Source organism: Anabrus simplex, chromosome 1, assembly GCF_040414725.1.
Source record: "Anabrus simplex isolate iqAnaSimp1 chromosome 1, ASM4041472v1, whole genome shotgun sequence".
NCBI classification, from domain to species: Eukaryota; Metazoa; Arthropoda; class Insecta; order Orthoptera; family Tettigoniidae; genus Anabrus; species Anabrus simplex.
In genome coordinates, this window is record NC_090265.1 from 155,813,362 (window position 1) to 155,841,112 (window position 27,751).

General features: G+C 36.9%; 1 protein-coding gene across 2 annotated transcripts in view; it reads left to right on the forward strand.

The window, feature by feature from the left end:
* LOC136885302 (uncharacterized) overlaps nucleotides 1–27,751 on the forward strand; it is a 97,891-nt gene that overhangs the window by 45,360 nt on the left and 24,780 nt on the right. Inside the window, exons 5-7 of one of the 2 annotated variants that reach the window (XM_067157815.2) lie at nucleotides 5,109–5,378; nucleotides 15,569–15,810; nucleotides 25,475–25,643. In XM_067157815.2, coding sequence (XP_067013916.2) covers nucleotides 5,109–5,378; nucleotides 15,569–15,810; nucleotides 25,475–25,643 — 681 coding nt within the window. The remainder of the gene's footprint in view (nucleotides 1–5,108; nucleotides 5,379–15,568; nucleotides 15,811–25,474; nucleotides 25,644–27,751) is intronic. The other variant, XM_067157823.2, reaches the window with a different exon arrangement.

Here is a 27,751-nt window from a genome sequence, read left to right on the forward strand (position 1 = left end):
CCAGACCCCCCTTTGCTTGTCCCGCTCATACTCACAGATTTTGTTACAACCCATGCGTAGTAAAAGAACAAGTATATAAAAGCTGTAAAGGAAATATGTGGAATACAGAACAAGAATATTTGGTATGGAGGTACAATTTGCTAGCTGCCTTAAAGAACTCGCGCACCCTCATCTCTACTGCAGAACCGCCAAGTGACCAGTTTTGTATTATGACAGTTTAGAGTTGTCAAAAAATGTGTGTTTTCTGCCTGTTAACATACCAAAGACATTGACCACTGCCTTCAGCTTGACGACACCACATAAAAACTATGCAATTCTCGTTCATACTTAATTTTACATTATGCCTACACCTTTTACAACTCGGGACGTCTATAAGACTGTAATAAATTGCTGACATTGTTCTTATGATTACTGACAAAATCGCTTATGTTCACAACACAACCATCACACATATCCATCCATATCAACAACCAACAGAGCAATAACCATCTGCAAGGGACATAAACAAAAGAAATCAACAGAGGTAATGAATAAACAATAAACATAGGGGAACTAACAATGTGCTGTTCTATACATACCATGCCTAGATGTCTGCGCTACAAGTGATGGATACTGGTGTTTATGCTGTTCAGCAGATACAGAAGTTTTGCCTACCTTTGTACACCAGTCAACCTTTCACTACAGATTTGGTTTTTCCGTGGAGTCTAAATTCCATGCGAGCTGTGTAAACACTGTAGATAGCAATTCCAGTCTTTACTTCTGGATAACGATCTTTTACTAAGAAACATAATGACTGTGGCAGAAGCAAGGAAACATATGATATAACAGAAGGAAGATTAGATGCCGCATTTAGATAACTAACAACCTAATTGGAGGAGCTTGTAAACCTTTTGCAAAAAGAAGAGCACAACCATGGTTTGATAAGTCTTGCTATAAAGAAAGAAAAATTACTCTTCAAATAATATGGACATCCAAAATGACCAAAACAATACCAAATTTAGAAATTTACGCAACCCAGCGGAGGAAATACAAAAACATGATAAAGGACAAAAGGAAGAAACACATTGAAGAAAAAGCCATAAAACTAGCCAAGGATGCAGGAAGCAATCCTTTCATTGTTCTTAAAAAGAAATATTAACGTAGGTATGCAGAAATTGCAATTGAAAAATGGGAAAAACACTTCTCTGACATATTGAACACAGAACAAAAGAATCAAGATACTTAATAACCCAAGATAAATGTAATACAAATATAGATAGAGAACTAATACGTTCACGGGAGGAAGTTGAACTTACCATTGCAAAAATGAAAAACAAAAAGGCCACTGGACCGCACCAAATAGCATACGAACAACTGAAGGCATCAAAGGACATACTTGGTCAATTCTGGACAGAAGTTTTCAACGAATGCTTAAAACCGAGAACAATTCCTGAAGAATGAAGGCGAGCAACGCTAAAGATTCTCTACAAAGGAAAATGTTCACAGACGACATGAACTCTTATTGAGGAATTGCCCTGAAAAACATGAGTTTTAAAACCTCACAAAAATCTTGACAAACAAATTAACAGAAATTATAGATGAAAAAATAACTGATAACCAATTTGGCTTCAGAAAAGAAAAATCAATGCTTCATGTGGTAAAAGATTTATTAGACGACAAAGAAAAAAACCTGAGTTTTGCAAAAGGGAAATATCATGCAATCTCCATAGATTATACTAAAGCCTTTGATTGCGTAGACCTCATATCAGAACTCGCAGACATGATTGGAGAAAACCATACAATAACCAAAATCATACAAAACATTTTAAAATACAACATGCTTCAGATCAGTGATGAAGTCACAGTATCTAAAGATAGTGTACAAACAAATGGAGTCCTACAAGGTGACCCCATTAGCCCCCTTCTTTTCAACATTGTAACTGCTGACAGGAAATTTTTTTGAAGGAACTAAAGAAACATTGCTTATTCTATATGCTGACAATATGGTCCTAGGCTCGTCCAACAAAGAAGACCTGCAATGAGCTTTAAACAGCCTTAAACAATGGGCACAGAAGAACAAATTCAAATCTAGATAAAACGAAGCAAATGACTTTTAGAAAAGACGGAAGAAACTCAAGAGATGACATTATATTACCAGAAAATGAACCTTCGGAATGTGTCAAAAATTTAAATATCTTGGAATAACACTACAGATAACCACAAAATCTTTCAGCATGCATATCAGACGATAATAGATCTACACCCTGACAAGAGAAACGTTCTTCCTAGAAGAATTAAGGGTCAAAATACAACTACCTTCCGCCGGATCATACAATGAACTAATAGCAGAAAGAAAATTGAAAGCAGAGGAGATAGACTACAATTTCTTTGGGACGGATGCAGTGATATACAGGGATTCACCACAAACTATGTGTACTATATGTAAATAATATTGACACTATGTAAAATAAAGTATTGATTAGGTGGAGAACTCATCCTTCATACTTGTGTGAAACTATGTGTAAACAAAAAGTTTCATCAAACAAATGATCAATGTATTTGCACATTATGCGGCCAGAAATGTGAACAGTATCTACTTTACGGTTTTCAAGAGTGGAACAAATTCCCTATGCTTTTATAGCACAAAAAATTAACAGAATGTATCAAATGCCCTTTTGGACGCACCTTTTCATTAATAATAATAATAAATAGAAATCCCAGTCAGGTGAGTGGTCTTTTTCAACACTTCTTCCCGCTTCCACTCTGGATTCTCATCCCATAAGTTATTGTAAATGTTGAAAACAATTTGCTTCAACTTATTACTTAATATCTCCCTACTTTTATTGGCTTTAAAGTATTTTACAGGTGACTCAAGTGCTACAACAGCATAACGCACATGTTGCTAACAGCTGGGAGCCATTGTGAATACTGAATAAGCTATTGGCAGTATTGCCAACAGTTCTCTTTGATCTACAACCTGTGACAATAAGGTTCGGTGAATGAAGTCAGAGCAGTCGATCCGGCAACACTGGCGACACACAACGCTGCACCTGCTTAGCAGCAGGTTTTGACTACCTGCTACCAACGTTGTTCAGTTGAGCATCGTGTGTGTACTGTGTAAGACCTGTTTGACACAGTGCGTGTTTAGTGCGTTGGTTTTGAGCGGCAAACAGGAACATGAACGACCAAAAGATCAATGTACAGTTTTGTTTTAAGCTTGGCAAGACACCAAAAGAAATGCATGCGATGCTGGTACGTGTTTATGAAGAGCAAGCACTGTCCTTGAAGTGTGTGTACGAGTGGTTTGCCCATTTTCGAGGAGGCCAGGAAAGTGTTTCTGACAACTCCCTGTAGTGGAAAACCGGCGACCGCTGTCAGTGATAAAAACATTGAGAAGGTGAGGACATTAATCATGAACGATCGGCGATTAACTGTGCGCATGATAGCGGATGAACTGCAGATTAACCATGAATCCGTGCGACAAATCGTTACCCAGAAGTTAGGGAAGAGGAAAACATGTTCACGTCTTGTGCCTCATCACTTGACTGACGATCAGAAGCAGACACGTTTAGAGGCTTCACAGGATTTTGTCGAAACGGCAGATGCGACACCAAATTTCTTGAACTGTATTGTCACTGAGGATGAAACCTGGTGTCTCAGGTACGACCCTGAAATGAAATGGCAAAGCATGGAATGGCGTTCTCCGGGATCCCTTCATCGGATAAAGGTCAGAGCCGAAAAGTCACACATCAAAACAATGCTCATCACCTTTTTCGATACCGGTAGTCAAGGCATTATCCACAAGGAATTTCTACCTGAGGGAACGACGTTGAATGCTGCATGGTACATTGAAATTTTGACCCATTTCATTAAACATCTACACAAGGTACGACCCCAGTACGTGCAACAAGGTTCATGGTTTTTTTGTCCATGACAACGCTCGCCCACACGGGCCAATATCATCAAACAGTTCGTGGCAGAAAAGGGGGTGGTGCAACTTGAACATCCCCCGTATTCACCAGATCTCAATCCTCCAGACTTATTCCCACGATTTAAACTCGGTTTGAAAGGAAAGAGATTTGATGATATTCCTGACATCCAGTGAAATGTGACGAGGCTTTTGAACACAATTCTAAAGGAAGCCTTCTTGCAAAGTTTCCAGGACATATATCGCTGATCTCAGCAGTGCATAGTTATGGGAGGGGACTATTTCAAAGGACAGTAAGGTCACTGTCATGCATTGTTCATCTAGATATTACAGGACTATTCACCGAACTTTATTGTCACAGGTTGTATACTCAATGTCATAAAAATTATACAAATTAATCAGGAAGTTCTAACAAAGGAATGAACTTGAACAAAGCTTACAAAGTACACAATGCAATTAGATATCAAGCTCATGTTAAATAATTTTGTATTTTGCTACAAATACCACTGAGAACAATAACCATACACGGCATCTGTATATGAAAGATAAGAGTTGTTAACAAACCCAATCAACATGAAACTTACATAACATTTTTAACATTTTTACAGGGGAAAAATTTTAAATGATCAATTCAGTTCTAATGAAACTGCAGGAAGTTCCTGACTTCAACCAACAAACTTAGGAAGTATTCACTGCTGAGAAAACCTCTTCACTGACCAGCAGCCTTGCTAACATCAAAGGGACCGCTTAGGACTTGAGTATAGGGTGATTGCGAATTTCAGATTTTCCTCTCCCAAGCATTGGGTGTCTCCTACTCCACATGCCTAGCCCGGCTTCTTTGTCCTTCATGCCGTGGTGAGCTGCCTTTCCCTGGCATATCTCACGCTTGACACACTGTCAGATCTTTATGAGACCTTGCAACCTGCATACCCTGAAGTCCGGTAATCCAACCTGGTAGAGCACACTATGGAAACTTAGAACTGAGTAAATTTACAGAACTCATTATTGTTCTTATTTTTGATTTGTATGTTAGAATGAATTATTGTGATAGAGATGGTTTTATAATTTAATTTACTGTTCTTCATATTTCTTCCATTATTTAATGTGATTCATTTGGACATTGTTAAAACATTTCTATCTATTTTAAGGTTTCCTCTGTATTTTGATAATTTGGTGGTAATGTAGCAAGTAAATATTTCAGGTACCACAATCGAGAGGCTCTGGTTATGAGTGCTCTTCAAGTGGAGAAATATCCCATCTCTACTCCTGGTCCATATGCTACTCCACCACTTCAGGGCAGACATTTTACTGGTATTGCCACAGGTGTGTACTGTGGTTTACAGATGACACCTCCTCTCGGTTTACGTGATGGTTCTCGTACAGGAAGTCCTATTCAGCGACCAGGTTCTGCTGGGAGTGGGAGTATCATTGCTGCCACTCGTCCTCACTCCTCACCAAAGATGAAATTGAGGTTCATTCTAGTTTTTGTCTGTTTCAGGCATCCCTGTACTTGTAGCCCAGTAGAACTGCATGGAGTCTGCGCACGATATGACATGGTTTTAAACAGTTATATCTGATGAATTTATTTTGACCTTAAACTTTTTTAATTTTATAACTTTATTTTGAATTTTAATGGAATTGCATAATTGCCTATGTATTTCCTGATTTATCTAAATATATTATTAAAGGATATGTTAGATTACTTACACTACTATATGATTTGGTACGTGATGAATATTGCAGTTCCTGTTCTTTTTTTGATTGACATAGAAGGTAATAATCTTCTGCAAAGTATAACTTTCAGAAATAATATCAAAATATGCTAAGAGTAGCATCTATAATATGATTCAACCTCATTATTTGGCATTTTATCCAATATTAGTAATTGTGACTGACATGTTAGTCTGTCATATATTCAGAAAAAATATCAGTAGTTGGTGAGTTGAAAGAAAATTCTGATAATATTTTTTCAGTACTAAATTTTAATAAAATTGAATATACTGCACTTGCATATAAGAATATGCTGTTCTTAATGATGTGGCAATTTGCCTCTGAAGCATTATTCTATCATCTAACTAAGGTGGTAATTACATGTCAGCAATATCAAATGTGGTTCATTATCTTCATTCAATAAATTTCAGTTCAGCTGTAAATACAACCTATGGAACCTTGTCATGTTAGTGTAAATATGTTTATTAGTTTGGTAATAATAATTTTATTTCATAGTTTATGTTTGTCTCCCAGTATAGCCCATAAATTGTATATTTTTCTTTTTGTATTATTTCTGATTCATTTGTATACATCCTATTAAGTTTTGTTGCTGTTGATGTGCTAGGATGACTACCTGGAGATATAAAAGCTGAAGTCCGAAGAAGTTGTATGGATTAGAAGTCAAGTATATGACAACCGATGATGAGAAAGTAGGGTGGGTTTTATTTTTTCCTTGAGTAATAGACAGGAAGAACTATTTTAATGTGAATTTACATTATGGAAATGATTACTTTATTTTCAATATTCTATTAAGTGGAAAGTTGTCACTTACCAATGATTTTCTCTTCAAAATAGTCTCTCCCAGACTTACCTAATACAAAGTTGTAAGATCCTCATGATACTAACTGCTTCTTTGTTGGAAGCAACAACTTCTTCTGGACCTGAAAGTCCTTACAGTTTTCCTTCACTGTTACAAAGAGAAATATCACAGGGAGCCACTTCTGGTGCGCTCTTGATTCTAGAAATTCCAATGGTTATTTGAACATATGTGCTGGGGTGTTGCATGGTGAAGCAGAAAGCAACTTGGAATTTGGTCTTCTTTCTGTCAGTGCACTGAAGGCAGGCTGGGCAGGGGCTGCTATTTTATTCCTAATATTAAATAGATGTGATATGGTCACTTACAGAGATGTGCAAACATTTTGATGGACCTTGAGAGGAGAAACATCATTTGAGCTAATCCAGATTACCGACTGCCTCTTTATTCTGAGTCATACTGATGATGTGAATTAATCATCATCATTGCCATCATCATCATCATCATCATCATCAGTGTCTCACTTTTGTCGCCCGGGTGTGGTTTGTATTCATCAACAGCCCTGTTTATCAAAACAGCAGATCATTTCCTGACACCATTCCTTTGTAGCTGACTTTTGTTGTTCTGGAAGGTTTGGGACACCCCTCAGAGAAAGCTTCCTCACTCAAAAGAATGTGTATAAATATTCAGAGCCCCTTCTATCTCCGTGCAAGTCACATGGGAATAATTCTTCGCCTAAACATCCACGCGAGCAGAATCCAAAAAGCTTCCTGTAACCTTTTTATGCTAACCTGTTGATTATCACCTCCATATTAAAACGGTAGATGGTAAGGCATAAACAACAATTAACACGCGGTTGCAGCTTCTGTAATGAGAGCTGTGTGTTCTCTACTCTTATTATCAGTCTACATATGTTCTTTACATGTCTGCCTACTAGATGCTTGTATTATTCATAGTTTCCATAATTCAGATAATTAAATAGTCACTCACACACAGGTCAAACTGTATAGTTTTAACTGTTACTAACAGATATTCAAACGGGGTTTGAATAAATTATCCAAAAACATTGTTTTTTGAAAACGAGTGATGGCTGTATTCTCAATGTACCTATGTGAGCATGCCAGAACTATTGTTTACTGCAGTATATAATTTATGCTCCTTGAATTTTTCATAGAATGAACTCCAGAGATGAATTTGTCATGAGTAAAATTCTGAAAGTTTGATAGATTCTCACAGGATATCAGTACTTTCTCATCCAGTTATGGAAAATTGAGTGACTCAGGTGTAATCTGAAGTTAATCACAGATGAATTTGCTAGCAACTCAAACTAAATCAAGTGAAAGATGAATTCAGTAAATCCTCTATACCACTTAATGTATGGGCATATTCTTCTGTTATTAAAGCAGTCTTACCGATTAATTAATTTTACCATTAACTCAGCGACAAGCATTTCTGGAAATGCATCTCATTTTGGTCATCTGCTGACTGAGGTTTCTGCCAAATATATTAGCAAGGGAGAACATATGCATTTCACTGTATAAGACATAAAAGATAATTCATTCACTCATGGAATTTTTGTTTCATGAGGATATACTTACTGTGATTATTGCTCGTAGCAGTTTGAGTTGATTGATGCACGCTCATACATCATTGGTCCACAATGGGAAGAAAAGCATAATTAAACAACCCTATTTTGATGAGGTGTTAATATATTTCTGCAAGTCTGACAAGAGCTAGGAATGTGAAAGAGTTACTGCACAGACTAAAATATTGTTGCAGATTAACATGGCCTTAAGATTAAAAAGTACTACACAGAAAGGTACTGTTTGTTTTACTATCCATTAAATTTATTGCACTTATATTTACAGCAGTTAATTCTAAATTCACTTGCGTTTACATCTTCCACTTAAAACAGTTTTACTCATAACCATTGTCATTGTCAAACACCGTGCTCATGAGCTCGTTGAACTTCTGTTCTCCACACAGCTTCTCACAGCACAATCCCATTCTGGAAAATTTCACAGCTAACAAGGTCCGTTGAACTCCCCGTAGCCGACTGATGGACTCACTCCTGATGAATGACTTGTCACAGACTTGCTCCCATCTGTTTACATTCACTTGTGATTGATGCACTCAAATCTGACTCACTCGAGACGTGTGCCAGTTGAATTTTTTATATAGGCCTACAGAAGATTCTAGTAACTCCCACATCCAGATCTTTCTGGGCATCTGGTTTATTGTTAATCAGCTTCCAGCTTCTTCTAGGAGCTTCCTTATTACGAGCTTCAACAGTTTGCCTGCATTATTGTTTTCTCATTGCTAGCATTGTCCACATTGTCACTGCTGCACTGGCAGTATTCCATTCCATTGGCCTTCATTGTCACCATATTGTCTGTTTAAGCTCTTTGTTCAACAAATATCTAAGCACGTCATGATAGCCATTCATTCTGGATGTCATTTCATTTAAGTATCATAATCAATTAATTTATCCTTGATTTTCTTCAGCTTCCATCATAATTTAACCTTTGAACTATCTAGAATAAGTCAAAGAAGCTATTCTGTCTCATTCTTAACTCCTGCATTTAAATTATTCACGTAATCAATCTCATCCTCTTAGTATCTAAATATGACAATATGACAATGTTCAGGTGATATGAGTCAATTCATTTCTTACTCAATTATGTGATATAAAAATGATCTACCCAATTGATTGGTGGTGGCAACTGCTCTCTTAAGGGACCAAAATTATTTTATCAGCCCCTGCTATGCCTCAGAGGCAAAACATAGCAAATCTACCTTTCCATTTTGAGTACAGAAATAAAATTATTCAAACTGCTATTGGTCTGGGTTTGTACTTTTTAATGCATCAGAATTCTAGGCATGATGCAACAATCAAAGCATGTTTTAGATTTTTTTTTTTTTTTTTTTTTTTTTTTTTTTTTTTTTTTTTTTTTTTTTTTTTTTTTACAAACTATGACTTGCATCCAAAGTAATTTTCATAAAGGTTTATATTGGCTGACATTATTGAGCCAAATCATAAAGTACAGAATGATGATAAAGTCATTTCTAAGGGATTTTAGGCCCCATGTAGACCAAAGTGGGCCACAAGTAATTTGCCCCATAATGTGAATATGAACATTAAAATACATTCAGGTATTAAAATGAAAAGTCATTATTTTTCTCCAGAGCTTGCCAAATTTCAGACAGTTGATATATTTTTAAATTTTTTTGGGGGGTTCTTTTGAAATAGAAATTGCATTATACAAATAACCTACTCACTTGAAAGTTCATTCAGCTATATACTCAAACTCAGTGCACTGTTACAGTCTTCACGTAACTTGTGTACAAGTCCAGTACGTATAATTATTTATTTTACCTCTTGTTGTTCTACCAAGTAATTACTGATTAGTTTTGGTAAAATGTCCTTAGATGTATTGTAATCTGTCTTCTTTACCCTGTAGTTTGTTTCTTTCGTAGCTGAGTCATCATAGGAAGAGCTATTCTATACTGAGAATGTGACTGTAATATTGTAATATTGTTCATCCCCTTTCAGGCTTTATTTTAGTTTGGAATTATATTTTTTTGTTGTATTGTATTTTGTTCTTTGTTTGCTTTTTAGCATGATCGTAATGTGTATGTGCTGCTTTTGAATAGGTTTGAAGTAAATGTAACCCATTTATGATGTATAGTGTAGTGGGTTTATGTCATATGCTATCTCTGAATGTAATTAAGGCTCAAATAGTGAATATTTTTTATTAATGAATTCATGGATTTTGTCTCACAATGCAAAACTAATTGCGTACATTTTTTATGTTTCTCTTAGACATTTACTCCATGTAGACAGACAAAATCAGGGTTTAAACAATGTTGCAAGTGTTTAATTAAATGTTAGAACATGGTTATGTGTATGATGTGAAATACCCTCACTCCTCACCAGTTCTTGAAATAATTATTGGTTTTGTATTAGAATGTGAACAAACATGCATAAATTAGACATTGGTATGAGTGATTAAACTCTTAAAAATGCACTATACAGTGTGTTGTAATAGCTGTATGTGAAAGATTTTAGTCCAGATGGCAAGAGGTGCAATGCTTAAAAGTAATGTAGTCCAGACTTAATAATATTTTTTCTTTTTTTTAACTGCAGTATTATACAGCAAGTTATTATTGTATTATTATTCTAGAAAATTTAGAGATAAGGTACAGTTATTATGTAGCTTTATTTAACTATTAAGACCACAGGTTGTTTTCCATTGAAATGTTTTTCTCACGTAAAGAGAGAAAATCCACAAGAGGTGACTTCCCCAGAACAAGAGTACCTTATGTTTTTTCTTCAAGTTGCTTTACGTCGCACTGACACAGATAGGTCTTCTGGCGATACCTTATGGTTCAGTCTCATAAATATTTGTTTAATATACAGGATAATGAAGGTATTCAAGGATACATTGGAGCAGTATGAAAAGAAATCATACCTGGAGAATAACAAAACTTGATTGATGCCAAACTTGGTACATAGATGCAGTGATTGTTGGAGCAGAGGTTTATTTGATGTAACCACCCTTAGCAGATATTGGAGCTTTGATGCAGGACAGGATGCATTGAAATGCATGAATCACATGATCCCTATCAATTTGGGTAATAATGACTTTTTGAGAAATAGTTGTTTTATGGAAATAATGATTAGTCTTCCATTCAGCAATGCTCCTCACATAATAACTTTAAGGAATTTAGATCTGGTGATTTAGATGGCCACAATCTCAATATCACTCTGCTTCTTATATATCACAACAATCACTTTTCACTTCCTGCATTACCTAATAGTCTAATACTGATGTTCTGAAATGCTAAAAATACAGAAATTCATCACTTATAATTGCAAATCCTCAATACCTTAAGTATCTTGCACATCATGTATATATCCTAAAACATCTTTTAACAGTTTAGATGCAATATTAAAATGGAAGAAGAAATTAAGTGAAGTTGTGTATGAGATCCCTGTGTTCCCAAAGAATGCTGATACCTTTCTTCTGAGTATGAAAAATAAGGTTGTGTGCAGATGCAAAAATCTGTTGATACATGTATGGCCTACTGTTGCATACACGATCTATCTAGGGCTTCATGACTGTTTCCAGCACCAAAATGTAACCAGTGGAATTCACCCAAAGGCCCTATGGAAGGAAGTGGGGGTGATATAATATGTCCTCTGCTAACTACCTCTAAATCCATCACAGTTGCAGGAGGCTTGGTGTGCATAACACAGGGGACATCAAAACGATCTTCTTTTCAGAGTCAATTTCCTATGTCTATGTTATGGTTGTTAACAATGTCAACAGTGTTCTCAAAATGAACTTCCTTTTTCAAGTTCAGGGCTCAGAATTAAACCACTTGTTCAAGTATTCTAAACTTCTCTGATAAACCCTACCTATGTCTTTCCAATTTAGATCATTTTCTCAAATGTTGGTTATATTAAAACCATAAAATTCATCACTCTACCATGATTCAAACTTTTTGTGTAATGTATTTAAAATGACATAAAGATTTGTGGGATAAATTGTTTTATTTTTGAGTTGACAGATTACTTTCTGGACAACATTCAAATAACTACAGTTGAAATACATACATAGTACTGGAAATGACAGTTCATCTTCATCATCTAATCCTGTTACAAATTCCCATGTTACAGGATTTATTTCCTCCTCCTGCAGAGAAAGAAAATATGATCAAACAGCTTTCCAGGTTTTTAGCTAACGATCTAGAGCTGAAAACAAGGATAGTCAGCAAACTAGATTATGGCACTAATTTTAGAATATTCTTGCATAACAAATTTTAAAATGTTTTTCAGTTCTTGTGTTTTCTTGTTAGAAGATAAAAAATTGCAATATACTGTACTTTTAACACAAGAGCCTCTACATTGTACTGAAGTAATTTAGAAGCATTTTTAGCCATGTTACAAAATAGTTGGCAATTTCAACTTGCTTGAACTATCCTAAAGTTCAAATATTTTAAATGTTGGTACACTGAAAGATTTTTCCCATAGCTGACAGGGCATTATCTACACTATAACTCAAAATACTAGAAATCTTAAAATTGTGATCATTTAAAACCAGGTGAAGTCTCTCAAAAATACCATCTGCCAATTCATCTGAATCATCTTAAATCTTAGAACGGTAATTTCTCTTTAACACTGTCTACTTTAGAAAAATACCTAATTGCTACCAGAAGCACTTAACATTCCCTTTTTTGGAAGTGTCTGAAACAACAGAGTGAGGTATCACATCTTTTGAATAATTTCTCATCAGTTCAACAGAATGAGAAGCTAAAACATTTTAAACTAGTGCCTTGCATTTTATTTATCCACAGTGAATTTGTGAGCTTAACTTTGAAACTTTAAAAATTTAACCTGCCAATTTTATATCACAGTCAGTAGATGTAAAACTATGACTGTGCTTAACTGTATGAAACATAAATGATAACTTAGCTGCTGCAACTTCGGTTTCCAAAATGGCTTTTACATTGAAAAATCCCCAATTGTTTTATGGAACATGTTTGTTTTCTTGGAACAGGTTTTCTCTTTTCATATGTTTCCTGATGGCTTCAATCTCTTCAAATTTTACTGATAAGGTACCAGGGCACACTGTACATTTCACCATACCTTTATTACCACCTTTACACAACCAAGTTTGAAACTGTTTAACACTCAACCACTCATTACAGAATGAACATATTCCTTTTATTCTTTTATGTTGAGTTTCACATTTGCTGTTGCTGCTGCTCTCACTGTCACTATTGGTTTCCTTAAGCTCACTGATCGTTTTGGAAACTTTGTATTTTATTCTAGATTTTAATTTTTGCAGCGTACAATAAATGATGATACCGAATTAATGTCACTGAACTGCTGTTAGCACTCTACATCTGCAGCTGTAATATGCCCAAGACAGCTGGAGGGGGATTATAATGCAGAGTGAGGTAAATGTAATGTTGATATTGTACTGATTATTTTTAAAGGCATCAGAATCACCAACATAAAATATTAAAACTTATTCCAAAATTTCCACTTTACTAATGACTTTCTTTATAAAACTAGTGGATACAATTGGTACATCACAAAAGTGTAGAGACAATTAGGTGTACCAACAAAGTCATGAAGGGACAATTTTTTATGAAGAGGGACAATCCAATAAAATCAGGATGGTTGGTAACCCTACTCAAAAGTACTCCTCTACTATTTTTTTTTGAGTTTTTCCAATTTTTCCATATCTCAAATTATTGACTTCATCATCTTTATCAGAGAGTTTTTACCTTACATTGTTCATCAGAGGTGAAACCAAGGCTTCTTAAGCTATTTTTTATTTTCTGCATGAAATTGTATGTTTTCTTTTAAATTTTTATGTTTGCTTTACGTCGCACCGACACGGATAGGTTTGTGGCGACGATGGGATAGGAAAGGCCTAGGAATGGGGAGGAAACGGTCGTGGCCTTAATTAAGGTACAGCCTAATGTGAAAATGGGAAACCACAGAAAACCATCTTCAAGGGCTGCCGACAGTGGGATTCGAACCCACTATCTCCCGGATGCAGGCTCACAGCTGCGCGCTCCTAACTGCATGGCCAACTCGCCCGATAATTCTATGTTTTTGTGAGAAGTGTATAGTGGGGTCAAGCCAGTTATGTACAGTATGTGGATGTATTGAAGGAAAGTTCCGTACAAACCACAAACTTCTCTTGAGTTGTAGATTGTACAGTCTGGACTATCTGTTGGTAAACTATTTACTTTCTTCACTGTTCTCATTACTTTATCAAAATTTCTGTATTACTCTTCCAATAAACTTGGGTAAAAATGATGGACAGGGAGAGCAGATTCCTGAGGATATTGAGCCATAGGAAACATTTTGAAAGATCAGTTATACCTGGCCAACATGTAAATGCCCTCAAGTAATATGTAGCAAAATAAGGAAAGAGACATCAAGTTACATGACTTATCAAAGTCTTTTTATCTTATTAACATTCAGTCATCAGTTGAACGAAGTGGTTTTGAACCAGATTTTTAAAAATAAAGTAACAAGTTTGTGTTTGTAGTACCAGTAGAAGAAACATACTGCAATATATTTTTCTGTAGTACCGTACTGTAAGTAACAGTGAAAGATAGCTGAAGATTAGCATTCTAATGAGAAATAAGAGATGTGAAAAACAGTTTGCTAGTAGAACATAGCAAGGTGAAAGTTTTGATGCATAATAAATACGAACATACATTTTGAAATTAACCAGGAAAAAATATATATATATATCAAAGAGGATCCCAATTATTGTAAATTGTAATTTCATCCTAGCATTCTGCTTCAGTATAATTTTTGGTTGTAGAGTTCCTTTTATGACAGAAATGTGGCCAACCAAGATCATCACTTCCCTGTACATTATTGTATATGAATGTGTAGTGTCCTGTTGTATCAGGGCTAGGATTTGAAATTAGTATTAGAAGATAAGAACTGGGGTATCACCCCTACATTTACTCAAGTAACTGAGGAAGAATCCTGGGGAAAGAAACATTCACAATGACTATCAAAATTCACCTAGACCGGGCGAGTTAGCCGTGCCTTTAGGGGCACGCAGCTGTGAGCTTGCATCCGGGAGATAGTGGGTTCGAATCCCACTATTGGCAGCCCTGAAGATGGTTTTCCATGGTTTCCCATTTTCACACCAGGCAAATGCGGGGCTGTACCTTAATTAAGGCCACGCCCACTTCCTTCCAACTCCTAGTCCTTTCCTATCCTATCGTCGCCATAAGACCTGTCTGTGTCAGTGCAACGTAAAGCAACTAGCAAAAAAAAATTTTCACCTAGTCCGTACACGAACCACTCAACTTTAGCTTTCATGCCTTCTCGTGGATTATGAGTGAACCTGCAGGAGTGAGAAAATTATAAATTAAAGAATCATATCATCACTGTTTGAGCCTTAATTGTAAAAATAGGAAAAAGCATCACATGAACATTGAAGCAGTATTATTCATAATATGATAATAGAATGTTAATATCAGTAGTTAATCTTCAGATGTTGGTGATAAACTTTATCTCATGAAGACTCAAGTATGACAATTAATTAGTGATAAGGAATTTTTCATAAGATGTACTGATAATGTTACAGGTATTTGAAGAGCGTTTTTCCAAAAGTAGACGAAACATTACTTCTGGATATCTTAAGTAACTCAGATAACAATGTCCAGAAAGCTACTGAGAAATTACTAACAATGGGATTTGAAAAACGTGACACTCCACCTCCCAGGCTGACTTTACGCAGGAAGGAGGAAGAACAGAAAGCCCATGAACAAAGCTTAGCAACTCCAGCTCCTCCTCCACGGATGAAAAGTTTGGAGGAGAAACAAAAAAGTGAGTAAATAGACCTAACTTTGGTATATTATAAGTTTATTCATACAGCATTAGTGGGGAAGAGTTTGTGGAGGGTACTGTAGAGACAGTTAAAAGATCTGCTTGGAAGAGATTGAGAGTCTTCGTTATTCTATATTCTCCTCCTCCTTAGTGACTGTACTAGTGGAGTACTATGAAGGATGTTGCCATATCATTAGCTGGGGAAGAGGTTGTGGAAGATTAGAATGACTAGTAAAAGAAATATGCATGAAAAATAAGTATGGTATATTTTAATCAAAGTTGCAAAGTTTGGGCTGGAAATACTTGTAAAAAAGGAGACGAGCTGCTTGACTGAGTGGTATGTTACATGTAATAAATCTCAACTAAAACCTCAACTAAGAGTGGTTAAAAAATGACAATTCAACTTCATCACCTTTGAACAAGATCACGCAAATTCTAGAAAACAATATTTTGTGATTTCAACCAGTTTTAATAAATTTCCAACCAGATTCTGTTTAATGTGCTAAAAAGAAAAAAAAAAAATTGTTCCAGTAGATCTTTTAATATATAAACTATGATCACAGTTTTAGCCATAGACATTCAAACCAACACTGAAAATACAGACATAACGATCAACTAGCTCTTAATAAGGTTTTTTATTCATAAGATTTCATCAACAACAATCATTCATCTCATTCACACTTTTAGATGCTTTTTATTGTGCAAATCATTATTAATCTGTCAAATAGAACATACGATAAGACTTTTTAACTTTGTGCAAAGTAGTGTATATATATATATAATATTATTGGATAAGGTAAATCAGGATCCTGATCAATGACCAAAAGGTACAAGATAAAGGCTGATGGTGCCCATATAATGGGCGAAACATGTCCCTAAAAGTTATAATTTCAAGATATAAGTCTTAATGTAAGAACTTTACTTTGTATTGAATAGGTGGTTATCAGTAAACATTCATGACAATTTGTGACTTATGTGGTATGTTCCGATCTGTCAGTGGAGAGATGGTGTGGAACGACATCACTAGACAAAAAACTTTGAGTGGTGTCTTTAAAAGTAGGAAAGATCACAATATGAAGATAAAGCTGGAATTCAAAAGGACAAATTGGGGCAAATATTTGTTTATAGGAAGGGGAGTTAGTGATTGGAATAACTTACCCAGGGAGATCTTCTATAAATTTCCAATTTCTTTGCAATTGTTTAAGAAAAGGCTAGGAAAACAACAGATAGGGAATCTGCCACCTGGGTGACTGCCCTAAATGGGTCGGTCGGTCGCAACACAAAATAATATTCAAATATATGGTATTTAACAAATGATTTGTTATAATCTGGAATGAAGACAAATCACAATATCTCAGCACTCATGCTACTTGTCACTGATTATAATGCTTTCTTTGCAGAATCCTATTCAGTCATCTTTTTATTCCATTTGTTTCCTTTTTTAAAATGAAGGGTAGGTTAATATATATCTTCTTGACTACCCCCAAGGCAGTGTTTCCTAAGGTTGTCTTCTTACAACTAGTCTGGTTAGTGACTAGAGTTGACAACAAGTTGCATTAGAGTTGCGCACAAGCTTCTTCACATGTACTTGACTGGGGTGCTGCACACGGCTCATTGCTGATATAACTGGTTATTCCAACTCAACATTCTGGTCATGAACCAACTTCAGGTAATTGTAGTTTCTTTCTTGTGCTTTGCTGTACAGTATGAATGAACAAATCCTGAACATCGTATTCATGGAAGAAGTTGAAAAATATTGTAAGCTGTTAAACTGTCAGTTGCCAACCATGCTAAACAAGGAAAAAAAAAAAACACAGAATGAAGTGGTAAAAGAAATCAAAATTAGATATCTAATTATAACAGGCTGTAATTTTAGGTGTGTTCAACATAGTCTTCTGCACTTCACTACACTTCTTTTAGTTGCATTTTAACTTCTCTAATCCATTGTAAAAGAAATTAGTATACTTGAACTTACAGCCCTGCAGATACAGCATCGGTGGCATCATTGACACTGGGAAAATGTCGGTCAATCAATCAATCAATCAATCAGTCAGTCAGTTAATCAATCAATGCTGATCTGCATTTAAGGCAGTCGCCCAGGGGCCAGATTCTCCCAGTTGTTTCAAAGAATTTAGAAATTTATCAAACATCTCCCGTGGTAAATGCATTTCCTTCAGGTGAGTTTTCATTTTTTCTTTCTCACCTACACAGATAGGTCTTATGGCGATGATGGGACAGGAGAGGCCTAGAAATGGGAAGGAAGCGGCCGTGGCCTTAATTAAGGTACAGCCCCAGCATTTGCCTGGTGTGAAAATGGGAAACCACTGAAAACCATCTTCAGGGCTGCCGACAGTTGGGTTCGAACCCACTATCTCCCGGATGCAAGCTCACAGCTGTGCGCTCCTAACCGCATGGCCAACTCGCCCGGTGTGAGTTTTCCTGGCAGGAAACGGATAGTAATTTGAAGGTGCAAAGTTGGCTGAATACGGCGGATATTGGAGAACTGGAAGCGACAGTCATAAAGGTGCTGCTATTTCTGGCAAGTAATGTGGCTCAGTGCATTGCTTTAAAGAAACAAGGCACTGTTTTCTAATTTGCAAGGGTATATTAACTGATTGTTGTTGTAGGCACTGCATCAATTGTGAGTCATAGGCAGCATTAAGTCCTTTGTACAGAAAACTGATAAGGGGGATCCCTTGAAAAAAGTGGATGCGATGGCTTTCCCTGCAAAAGGTAGGCAACAAAATTTCTGTGGGAGAAGAGATCATTTGTATTTATACTCTCTTGACTGTCAAATTTCTGCAAACCCATTTTATAGCCACTTTGCATAGTTCTAGATACTCATGAATGTTGACCTACACACATTCCTTAGAGATGCTCAGGTGTGATGCAAAGGTTTATTGATCTGTTATAATGCCATGCACTTTTGTGATGTTCTCATCATTGCAGTCCACAGACGCCCTTCGCATGGCTTGTCACTAAAGGAATTTTGTCTAAGTTTGAATTAATTCACGTACCATTTCACAGTTGTATACAACAGAGCAGAGTCCTACAAGATAGTTTATGTATCTCAAAGAATTTGTTTGGATGTCCAGCCTTTCCGGCACAAGTAACAAATTACTGCACAGTCAATTATGCACTGGTCACTTATGTGTACCCTCATTTGTAACAACGGAACATTTGAATGCTTATGCAAAATTTGGAAATTTTAGAGGTGAGTTGCCTACCATTTCACAGTTGTATAATGCCAGAACAGAGTCCTACAAACTATGTTACATATCTGAAAGGATCTGTTTGGATGTCCAGCCTCTCTGGCACAAGCAACAAATCACTGCACAATCGATGATGCACTGCTCACTTATGTATACCCTCATCTTGACTCACAATTCCAACTGCAAAGTAAGACTGATACAACTAACATTCTCTAACATTCGTACTACAGTGTCACGCTTACATGATTTTAGTGAGTCTGCAGGCATCTGTCCCAACACTGAAGATGTTCCTCTGTATCCTTCACAATGAAGGACGCCAGTTGCTGGTTGAACCACCCTTTCACAGCATCGGGAACTGCTTGAGTTGTGGTGAAACGTGTACTCTTCAGGGTTTTCTTAATAGATCAAAGACGTGACTGTCACAAGGAGAGAGATCTTTGCTGTAAGGTAGGTGAACCGACATTACTGTGGGACACAAGCACACTTTATGACAGTTTTTGCAATCAAAGTACCTGCCTTGCACTAGAATTGAATCATGCCATATTGTATTCACTTAGACATAACGATCAAACACAAATATTGCTTCAACTTTTTCATTTTTTCATTTAGCGGACGTGTGTTTCAGACTGATCATATTCTGAGCTGTTAATACAGACGCCAAATTATGCACCCTTGATTTTCCCATGGGTTATTTACAGTGTGTCAGCCTGTCATTGTTTCAGTTGAACATCCCTTGTACATTGATACATTGTGAATCATTTTAGTGCAATTATGAAAAAAAAATGCAAATGTAAAATTGGAAAATTTCAGAGATGAGTTTAAACTTTTTGATGCTAATGTAGGTACTAACAATTACGAATTTGATATAACAGTGAAATATCCAGCATTTGAGCTATTTTGATTCTATTTTTTTGAGTAAAAGATTCTGACCATCACATTCACAAAATATTTTATACAAGTCTTTGTTGATATTTATACATTTATAGTAAGGTAAGTTATACCTTTGTATGAGTTGTGTTACAACTAAGGATTGGCACTGGTACTGATCATAAACATAAGAGAAGCAGTAATTTTACAGAAATATCATGAACCTATGAAAGACAGCAACAAACCAAAACAATACTTTGTGAAACGGAGAGCTTGCTTGTTGTGCTGCGCATTCTTTGTGGAAATGTGTTGTGTGATGGTATTTTGAAACACTACCAAAATATTCAAATTCTCAGAATTGAGTGGGAGTTATACCTTACAATTTGAACCGGTGAAAGTTCTTGCCATGGCCTGCATGTGTGTTGAAAATGGATCAAATCAGTGGGGACACATTGGCAAGGTCTCCTTGTCAGTTGAAATATCTTATACTTAACAACTGATTTTTTGCCCTAAGTCATTTTTATTACCAGTTCATTCTTTTCTCAGGGTTCATAAATGTTTTTGTTCTAATGACAGTATTTCCCTCCTACATTTTTACACACTGCTGACAATGGGTACTTCCTTATTATAATTATTGCACTAATGAGTCGTAGATATGAATTTTTATTTTTTTTATTTTCTTTTGCTAGGGGCTTTACGTCGCGCTGACACAGATAGGTCTTATGGCAACGATGGGATAGGAAAGGCCTAGGAGTTGGAAGGAAGCGGCCGTGGCCTTAATTAAGGTACAGCCCCAGCATTTGCCTGGTGTGAAAATGGGAAACCACGGAAAACCATTTTCAGGGCTGCTGATAGTGGGATTCGAACCTACTATCTCCCGGATGCAAGCTCACAGCTGCGCGCCTCTACGCGCACGGCCAACTCGCCCGGTTAGATATGAATTAGGAGTTATTATCCAGGAAAGAGTGTGCAAGATTTTGCAGGGCTTTTTTTTTTTTTTTTTTTAATAAGCAATTTAAAAAAAAAATTGTAAATATAATCTCAGCTCAAAGAGTGGAAATCAAAGCCCTTAGAATTTTTGGTGATATTTTATTCATATCAACAGAGTATTTGGCAAAGTTACTAAATAATACGGGTATCATCTTTGAAATGGAATACAGGATGAACATCATCAAAATTAATGTTGAAAAGAGACTGGTATCTTGTTGAATAGAAGTCTGGTCATTGGGTGTTAAGAGATCAGGATATGAAATCTTGAAGAATTTGATGAATTATGGTTTTTTTTCTTTTTTTGAGGGGAATAAAACAACCATTGCCATCAGAAGTGACAAGAACATACAAAGGAAAGTTGGATCTGAAGAAGAAACATTTTGATCACTTGAGACACAAGATATGTGTTTCTGAAGATATTTGTATAAAAATGGGATTCAGACAATAACTTCTAGCCTGTAGCTCTTGTAATGAGATTTTATGTCAGGATGCTAAAGTGAAATGGGTTCATGGGATCACAAAATAAGAGTCACTGAACTGAATGGGTTGGAAGAGATACTTCAAATAAATTGTGACTGGGTGAATTGGCCGTGCAGTTAGGGGCGCACAGCTGTGAGCTTGCATCCGGGAGATAGTGGATTCGAATCCTACTGTCGGCAGCTCTGAAGATGGTTTTCCGTGGTTTCCCATTTTCACACCAGGCAAATATTGAGGTTGTACCTTAATTAAGGCCATGGTCGCTTCCTTCCCACTCCTAGGCCTTTCCTATTCCATCGTCTCCATAAGATCTATCTGTGTTGGTGCGACATAAAGCAGATTGTTAGTAGAAATAAACTGAAAGATGATTTAGGATCTTGAAACATTGGGACTTTCATGTTCAAGATAATAGTAGTAGAGAGAGATCTTGGCAGCATTAAGTGTAATGATTTTATAGCACTGGGTGACATGCCTTACTTCCTTAGAATTTGTTTTACATCACACCAACACAAATAGGTCTTATGGCGACGACAGAATAGGAAAGGGCTAGAAGTGGGAAGGAATTGGCCGTGGCCTTAATTAAACATTTGCCTGGTGTGAAAATGGGAAACCATGGAAAACCATCTTCAGGGCTGCTGACAGTGGGGTTGGAACCCACTATCCCCCAGATGGAATCTCACAGCCACACGGTCAACTCACCCAGTTTGATTGACATGAATTGATGGCTCAAATAACTATTCATTATTATTGGACCACTCCTTATCAGCAAATACTTCTTCTAATTACTTTGTCCACTATCATCATTTCTCTATGCCTGAGGTGGAAGCGATACTAATTTGCTTCAGATTTTGTGCACCTTGCACATTCATCTGTTCCATATTGCTGTTTATTTATATATACATAAGTTTAAAATTAAAGATAAGGAAAAACATAAAACATAATATAAATACTCCAATGGCGAAGAGCCACATTAAACTATGTGAGCCCAAAACCTTGCAACACCAAGTGCATTTGGCTTTGCTTTAACCAGGTCTTCTGTTGTGCAGTTGAATGGGCATGAACTGCATTGCAGCAAATGGGCTGTGGTCTGCTCTTCTCCACATACACACAAGGTACTGTCCACTTCGAAACCCCATTTCTTCTGGTTTACCCTGCACCGCGTAACACCAGAGCGCAGTCTGTTCAGTGCTCTCCAATTCACCCAATCTGTGACATGGCCAGGAGGGAGTTCCTCTTTTGGGGTCATCCATTGACTGGTCCTCGTATGTTGACTTCTGACACGCTATTCTTGAATTCTTGCTTGCTGCACTGTTCCTGCAAGTGTTTCGGTTACTCTCAAGAAGCTTTTCCTAGACTTAAGCCGCTGGTGTGGTGGCTCATATCCAAACAAAGGGTGGGCTTCCGATGTCAACACCTTTCTCTTTTCTTTCTTGGCTGCCACTTCACGGCGAATATCAGGAGGTGCTATCCCTGCAAGGCAATACACTTTTTCCAAATGTGTAGGTCTCAAACATCCAGTAATAATGTGGCAGGTTTCGTTGAGTGCTACATCAACTGCTTTGGTATGGCAAGATTTGTACCACACCGGGCATGCGTATTCAGCTGCGGAATAGCAGAGCGAAAGGGCAGATGTCCTCACTGTGTCTGGTTGTGCTCCCCAAGATGTTCCAGTTAGCTTCCGCACAATATTGTTTCTAGCAGCCACTTTCTGCTTGATGTTCAAACAATGTTTTCTGTAGGTTAAGGCACGATCCAGAGTGACTCCGAGGTACTTCGGGGTAGGATTGTGTTGTAATGCTATGCCTTGCCAAGTGACCTTCAGAGTTCGGGAAGCTTCTCTGTTGTTTAGATGGAAAACACAGGTTTGCGTCTTAGTTGGGTTTGGTGTTAGTTGATTCTTCTTGTAATAGCCAGCAAGAGTGTCTAGAGCTGTGGACAATGTTTGTTCAATCGCCTCGAAGTTATCCCCCTGAGAAGTGATGACACAATCATCAGCATAGATGAAACTATTCGTCCCGGCAGGAAGAGGCTGATCATTTGTTTAAATATTGAAAAGCATTGGTGCCAACACGCTTCCCTGAGGTAGTCCGTTCTTCTGTATCCTCCACCTGCTTCTTTTTCCCTGGAACTCAACGAAGAAACTTCGATTTTGAAGTAGGTTTCTAATGGCACAAGTCAGATGGAAGTCCTTTGTCATGCTGTATACCTTTCCAAGGAGAATTCGGTGATTAACAGTGTCATATGCTGCCGAGAGATCTATAAATGTAGCTCCTGTGATTTTCCGGCTTTCAAAGCCATCTTCTATGTGTTGACTTAATTTCAACACCTGTGATGTGCAGCTTTTCCCTCTCCTGAATCCAGCTTGCTGTGGAATCAGAAGTGGCTCGATTTTATCAGTCAACCTATTGAGGATTAGTCATTCCAGAATCTTAAAAAGATGGCATAATAAGGAGATTGGCCTGTAGCTCCTAGGGTCATTTTTATCTTTGCCTGGTTTTAGAATGGCTATGACCCTAGCCTTCCTCCATATTTTAGGTATCATGGAAGACTGAACGCAGTTATTCATGAGTTCTAGCAACCAGCACTTCGCAGTAGGACCAAAGTTCTTAATTTGTTCCATTCGAAGGTCATCGAGTCCTGCTGACTTCCCAATCTTACACTTACTGAGAGCTAATTCCAGTTCAGTTAGTGTGAAATGCTTAGATAATTCATTGCTCTCGTCTGGTTGTCTGACTATGGAATTCTTCCCTACTTTCATGGAAAGCTTTGGTTTTCCATTAAGCAAAAGTTGGTGTGCTATTTGATCTGCACTCACATTGGCATGTGTGTTACCTTGCGTAGGATCATTGCTCAAGAGTTTTAAAAGTCTCCAAGCTTCTTGACTGCTCCTACCCATATCGACTTCAGACATCAACTTCATCCATGTCTCCTTCTTTGCCTGGGAGATAGAGGAAAGAACACTTTGTGCTGCTTGAATCGTTTGCTCACTAAATGGGTCTTCTTTGTGAAGCCTGTAGTAATCATGCAGCAGAGCAGTTGTTTCACGAGTTATACCTTGAAGGTAGCGTGTCCTGCAGCCTCTGGGAATTGATGCCCGTGAACAGAACTTCACGATATCAATGAATTTGTCATAATCTTGGGGTATAGGAGAGACAGTTTTTATCCTCTCATCCAACATACTGGAAAACCTTTTCCAGTCAGCCTTTCGAAAGTTATATCTCCGTCTGAACCGAACTCCGTGTGGTCTTATGGATGAAGAGAGGTGACATATTAGTGGCCGGTGTTGTGTTCTTGGGATTCGTGAACCCATTTCTTTAGAACATTGCTGCACAAAGCAGTTGCTCACAAAGAGAAGATCTGAGTTATACCCGCAGTGCCATCTTCCACTGTTGAAGGAGGAGGGAAGCTTGCTGTCATGAATAAGGGAAAGTTCCTGAGTTTCAGCCCATGCAATGACGATCTCTCCATTCTCATCTTCTTGAGCATATCCCCAGACGTGACTACGGCTGTTAAAGTCACCGATTACTATTGACTTTGTTTGATTACCAAAATTTGCAGGTGGTGAGAAAGAGAACTTTTCATTTGGAGGCTTGTACACAGATGTAATGGTCATGTTGCTTAGCTCCACGGTGATTATTTCGATGTCGTTATCTTCAGTATGATGAGTACTGATGATCTGGATGTCTGGCTTTACAAATACAGCACTACCATATTTCGCATGAGGCCTTTCTGCAACTAAAATCATTCCTGAAATCTTTGGACGTTTCTGATGTTCATCCCTATGCGTTTCCTGAATGCACAAGACGTCACATTTCTGATCTTGGTATAGTTTTTTCAAGAGTTCCTCTTTGGCAGCTGATAGGCCTTCAATATTTATGGATATTATTGTCATGGATGGCTCTGAAAAGAGCCGTTTCTTAGAATACATTTTAAGATTGATTAGTTCTGCTTCTGGTGTGAGAGAATCAGCCGTCTAGGAAGAGTCCTAGTCCGTTGCCCAGGAGACACCCGGATGTATAACAATATCGCATGCAAATACACCCTACTGGGAGGTTTCTCTCATGTCCCCTCATATTGCTGTAATTATAATGTACTCTACTTATAATGTATTTTTACAGTGAAAGCAAGACTGCAAGAGCTACATCAGGATGTTCCGGATCGTGTGGTTACAATGGCTCTTGAAAGTGTTGACTTTGATGAAGAAAGAGCTGCTCAGATCCTGCAGTTTATGGTTCAAGAAGAGAAAAGATCTATGGGCAAGGAAGTGAAGCCGATCATTTCAGAAAGGTAGGTGAATTTTATTTAAACAATAATTGTAGAAGTCAGTGATCTGTGATTGAGTCTGTCTGATTTGTCCCTTTTATTGTAAAATTGAATTTGTATTATTGTCAACTAGCAGTTCCTGCAGCTTCTCTGAAATCAGACAATAAGATTTGTGCTCTGCTGGTAACCATTTTACCCCTTATTACCACAGTAGCGTAGCCAAGATTGGCCAATGGGAGGTTTTTTTATAGTTACAAAATGATGCTAGAACATAATGAAAGTGCATGCATGACTTGTCATTACAAGGACACTGATATAACTGAACTACAGATCTGTTGGTTCTACAATGATGTCTTTGAATGTTAATTTAGTTTATTGTTTATTGTCAGTTTTTGTTTATTTTCTTTTTTTGTAAAACTTCCATGGGGTGGGGGGGTGTCTAACCCCCAGTAACTCCCTCATGGCTATGCCCCTCTCTGTCAAATTTCATGTTTCTCCTTAGCCAATACAACAATTAGCATGTCCAAGGCCATAGACAGGAAACATTATTTTTTACAGCACAGATTAGGCATTATATTATCTTTTAAAGGTACTAGGCATATATTTTCTTTGGTGTAGTCCATATTTTCTTTCATTGCTCCTGTGTTCTGCCTCAAACTTTCTCTCACATAGTAAAAATATGCCATAGTAACTTGCTTAATTTTCCTGCTTTTCAGCATGTTTTAGCCTCAAAAAATAGGGGAGGTAAAATTATGCAAATTTAATTTTGAATCTAAAATAAAAAATGCAAAACTAAAACTTACTGAAGTTATTATATTTTAAAATGTTATAGAAGTAAGTTCAAATAACTGATACACAAATTATAAATTAATATTAATAACGACGGTGCCACTTCCTAAATACGTGCTTATATCCACTGAAATGTTAGGACCTGAAGAGGGAAATAACAAATTGATGAACTATAGAATACTTATTAGAATCTGCCTACCATCAGCAGATTATTAATTTTGGAGAAAATGGGTCTTGTCACTTGTCATTTTCATCAGAAGTTGCCTGTGATGGGTCATCACTGTTGTCATTCTTCTTCCAGAAACAGTCATCTTCCATGCCATCCATCTTGTTTGCAGTTCCTGTTTTCTTATAACTCTTCACAGTGATGTCATGTGTAATGAGCCCCCCTATACCTGGCCAATCAACTTACAGATCAACTCCAGGGGGAAGGCCTCTTGATTTTTCCAGTTTTTGTGAGCACGTGAGATTCTATTTTCATTCCATGTAAATCTGACACATACGGTCCTTTAATGGCTTATTAAAGCTCACATCAAGTGGCTGCTGAATTGATGTTAAATCACCAGAAATGATGGCCAGATTTGACGTCAACTTCAACAATTCTTGTTGAACAGTCGTCAGCAAGATGGCCATGAAAGCTGTCCAAAACAGGAAGAGACTTGCTATGGTTTGAACAGATGGCCTGGTTGTCTCCCCCATATAACATGCATCCAATCTTTCATTAGATTGGACATCATCCATTCTTTCTCTCCTCATAAATTTGAATTAATAAATACTTTAAAAGTTGGAAACTTCATTATGTTCCGTATTGCACTGGGATTACAGTAAATTGAAAATGTTAAGGATCCACCTTTTCAATTCAATGAGATTTTATTGATGTGAGTTAGATCACATGTTTATACAAGATTGGGACTAGTTTCGGCGCTCATTGTGTGTCGTCTCAAGCTGGACTATTTTCTTATGTATCAAGACTTAACAACTGGGTTACCTTCTCAGATATAAAGAATTTTACTTTATGGTCAGACGTACCTTACTCTCATCATTCTAACTTGTTATAATTTAACATTTGTCAATGTAGGTGCTATCATGTGTTTTATATTGTTTTTTGATTAGTTATGATTTGCTCAGTTGATTCATTGGCTTCTTATTATTATTATTATTATTATTATTATTATTATTATTATTATTATTATTATTATTATTATTATTATTATTATTATTATTATTATTATTATTATTATTATTGTTGTTGTTGTTGTTGTTGTTGTTGTTGTTGTTGTTGTTGTTGTTGTTGTTGTTGTTGTTGTTGTTGTTGTTGTTGTTGTTGTTGTTGTTGTTGTTAT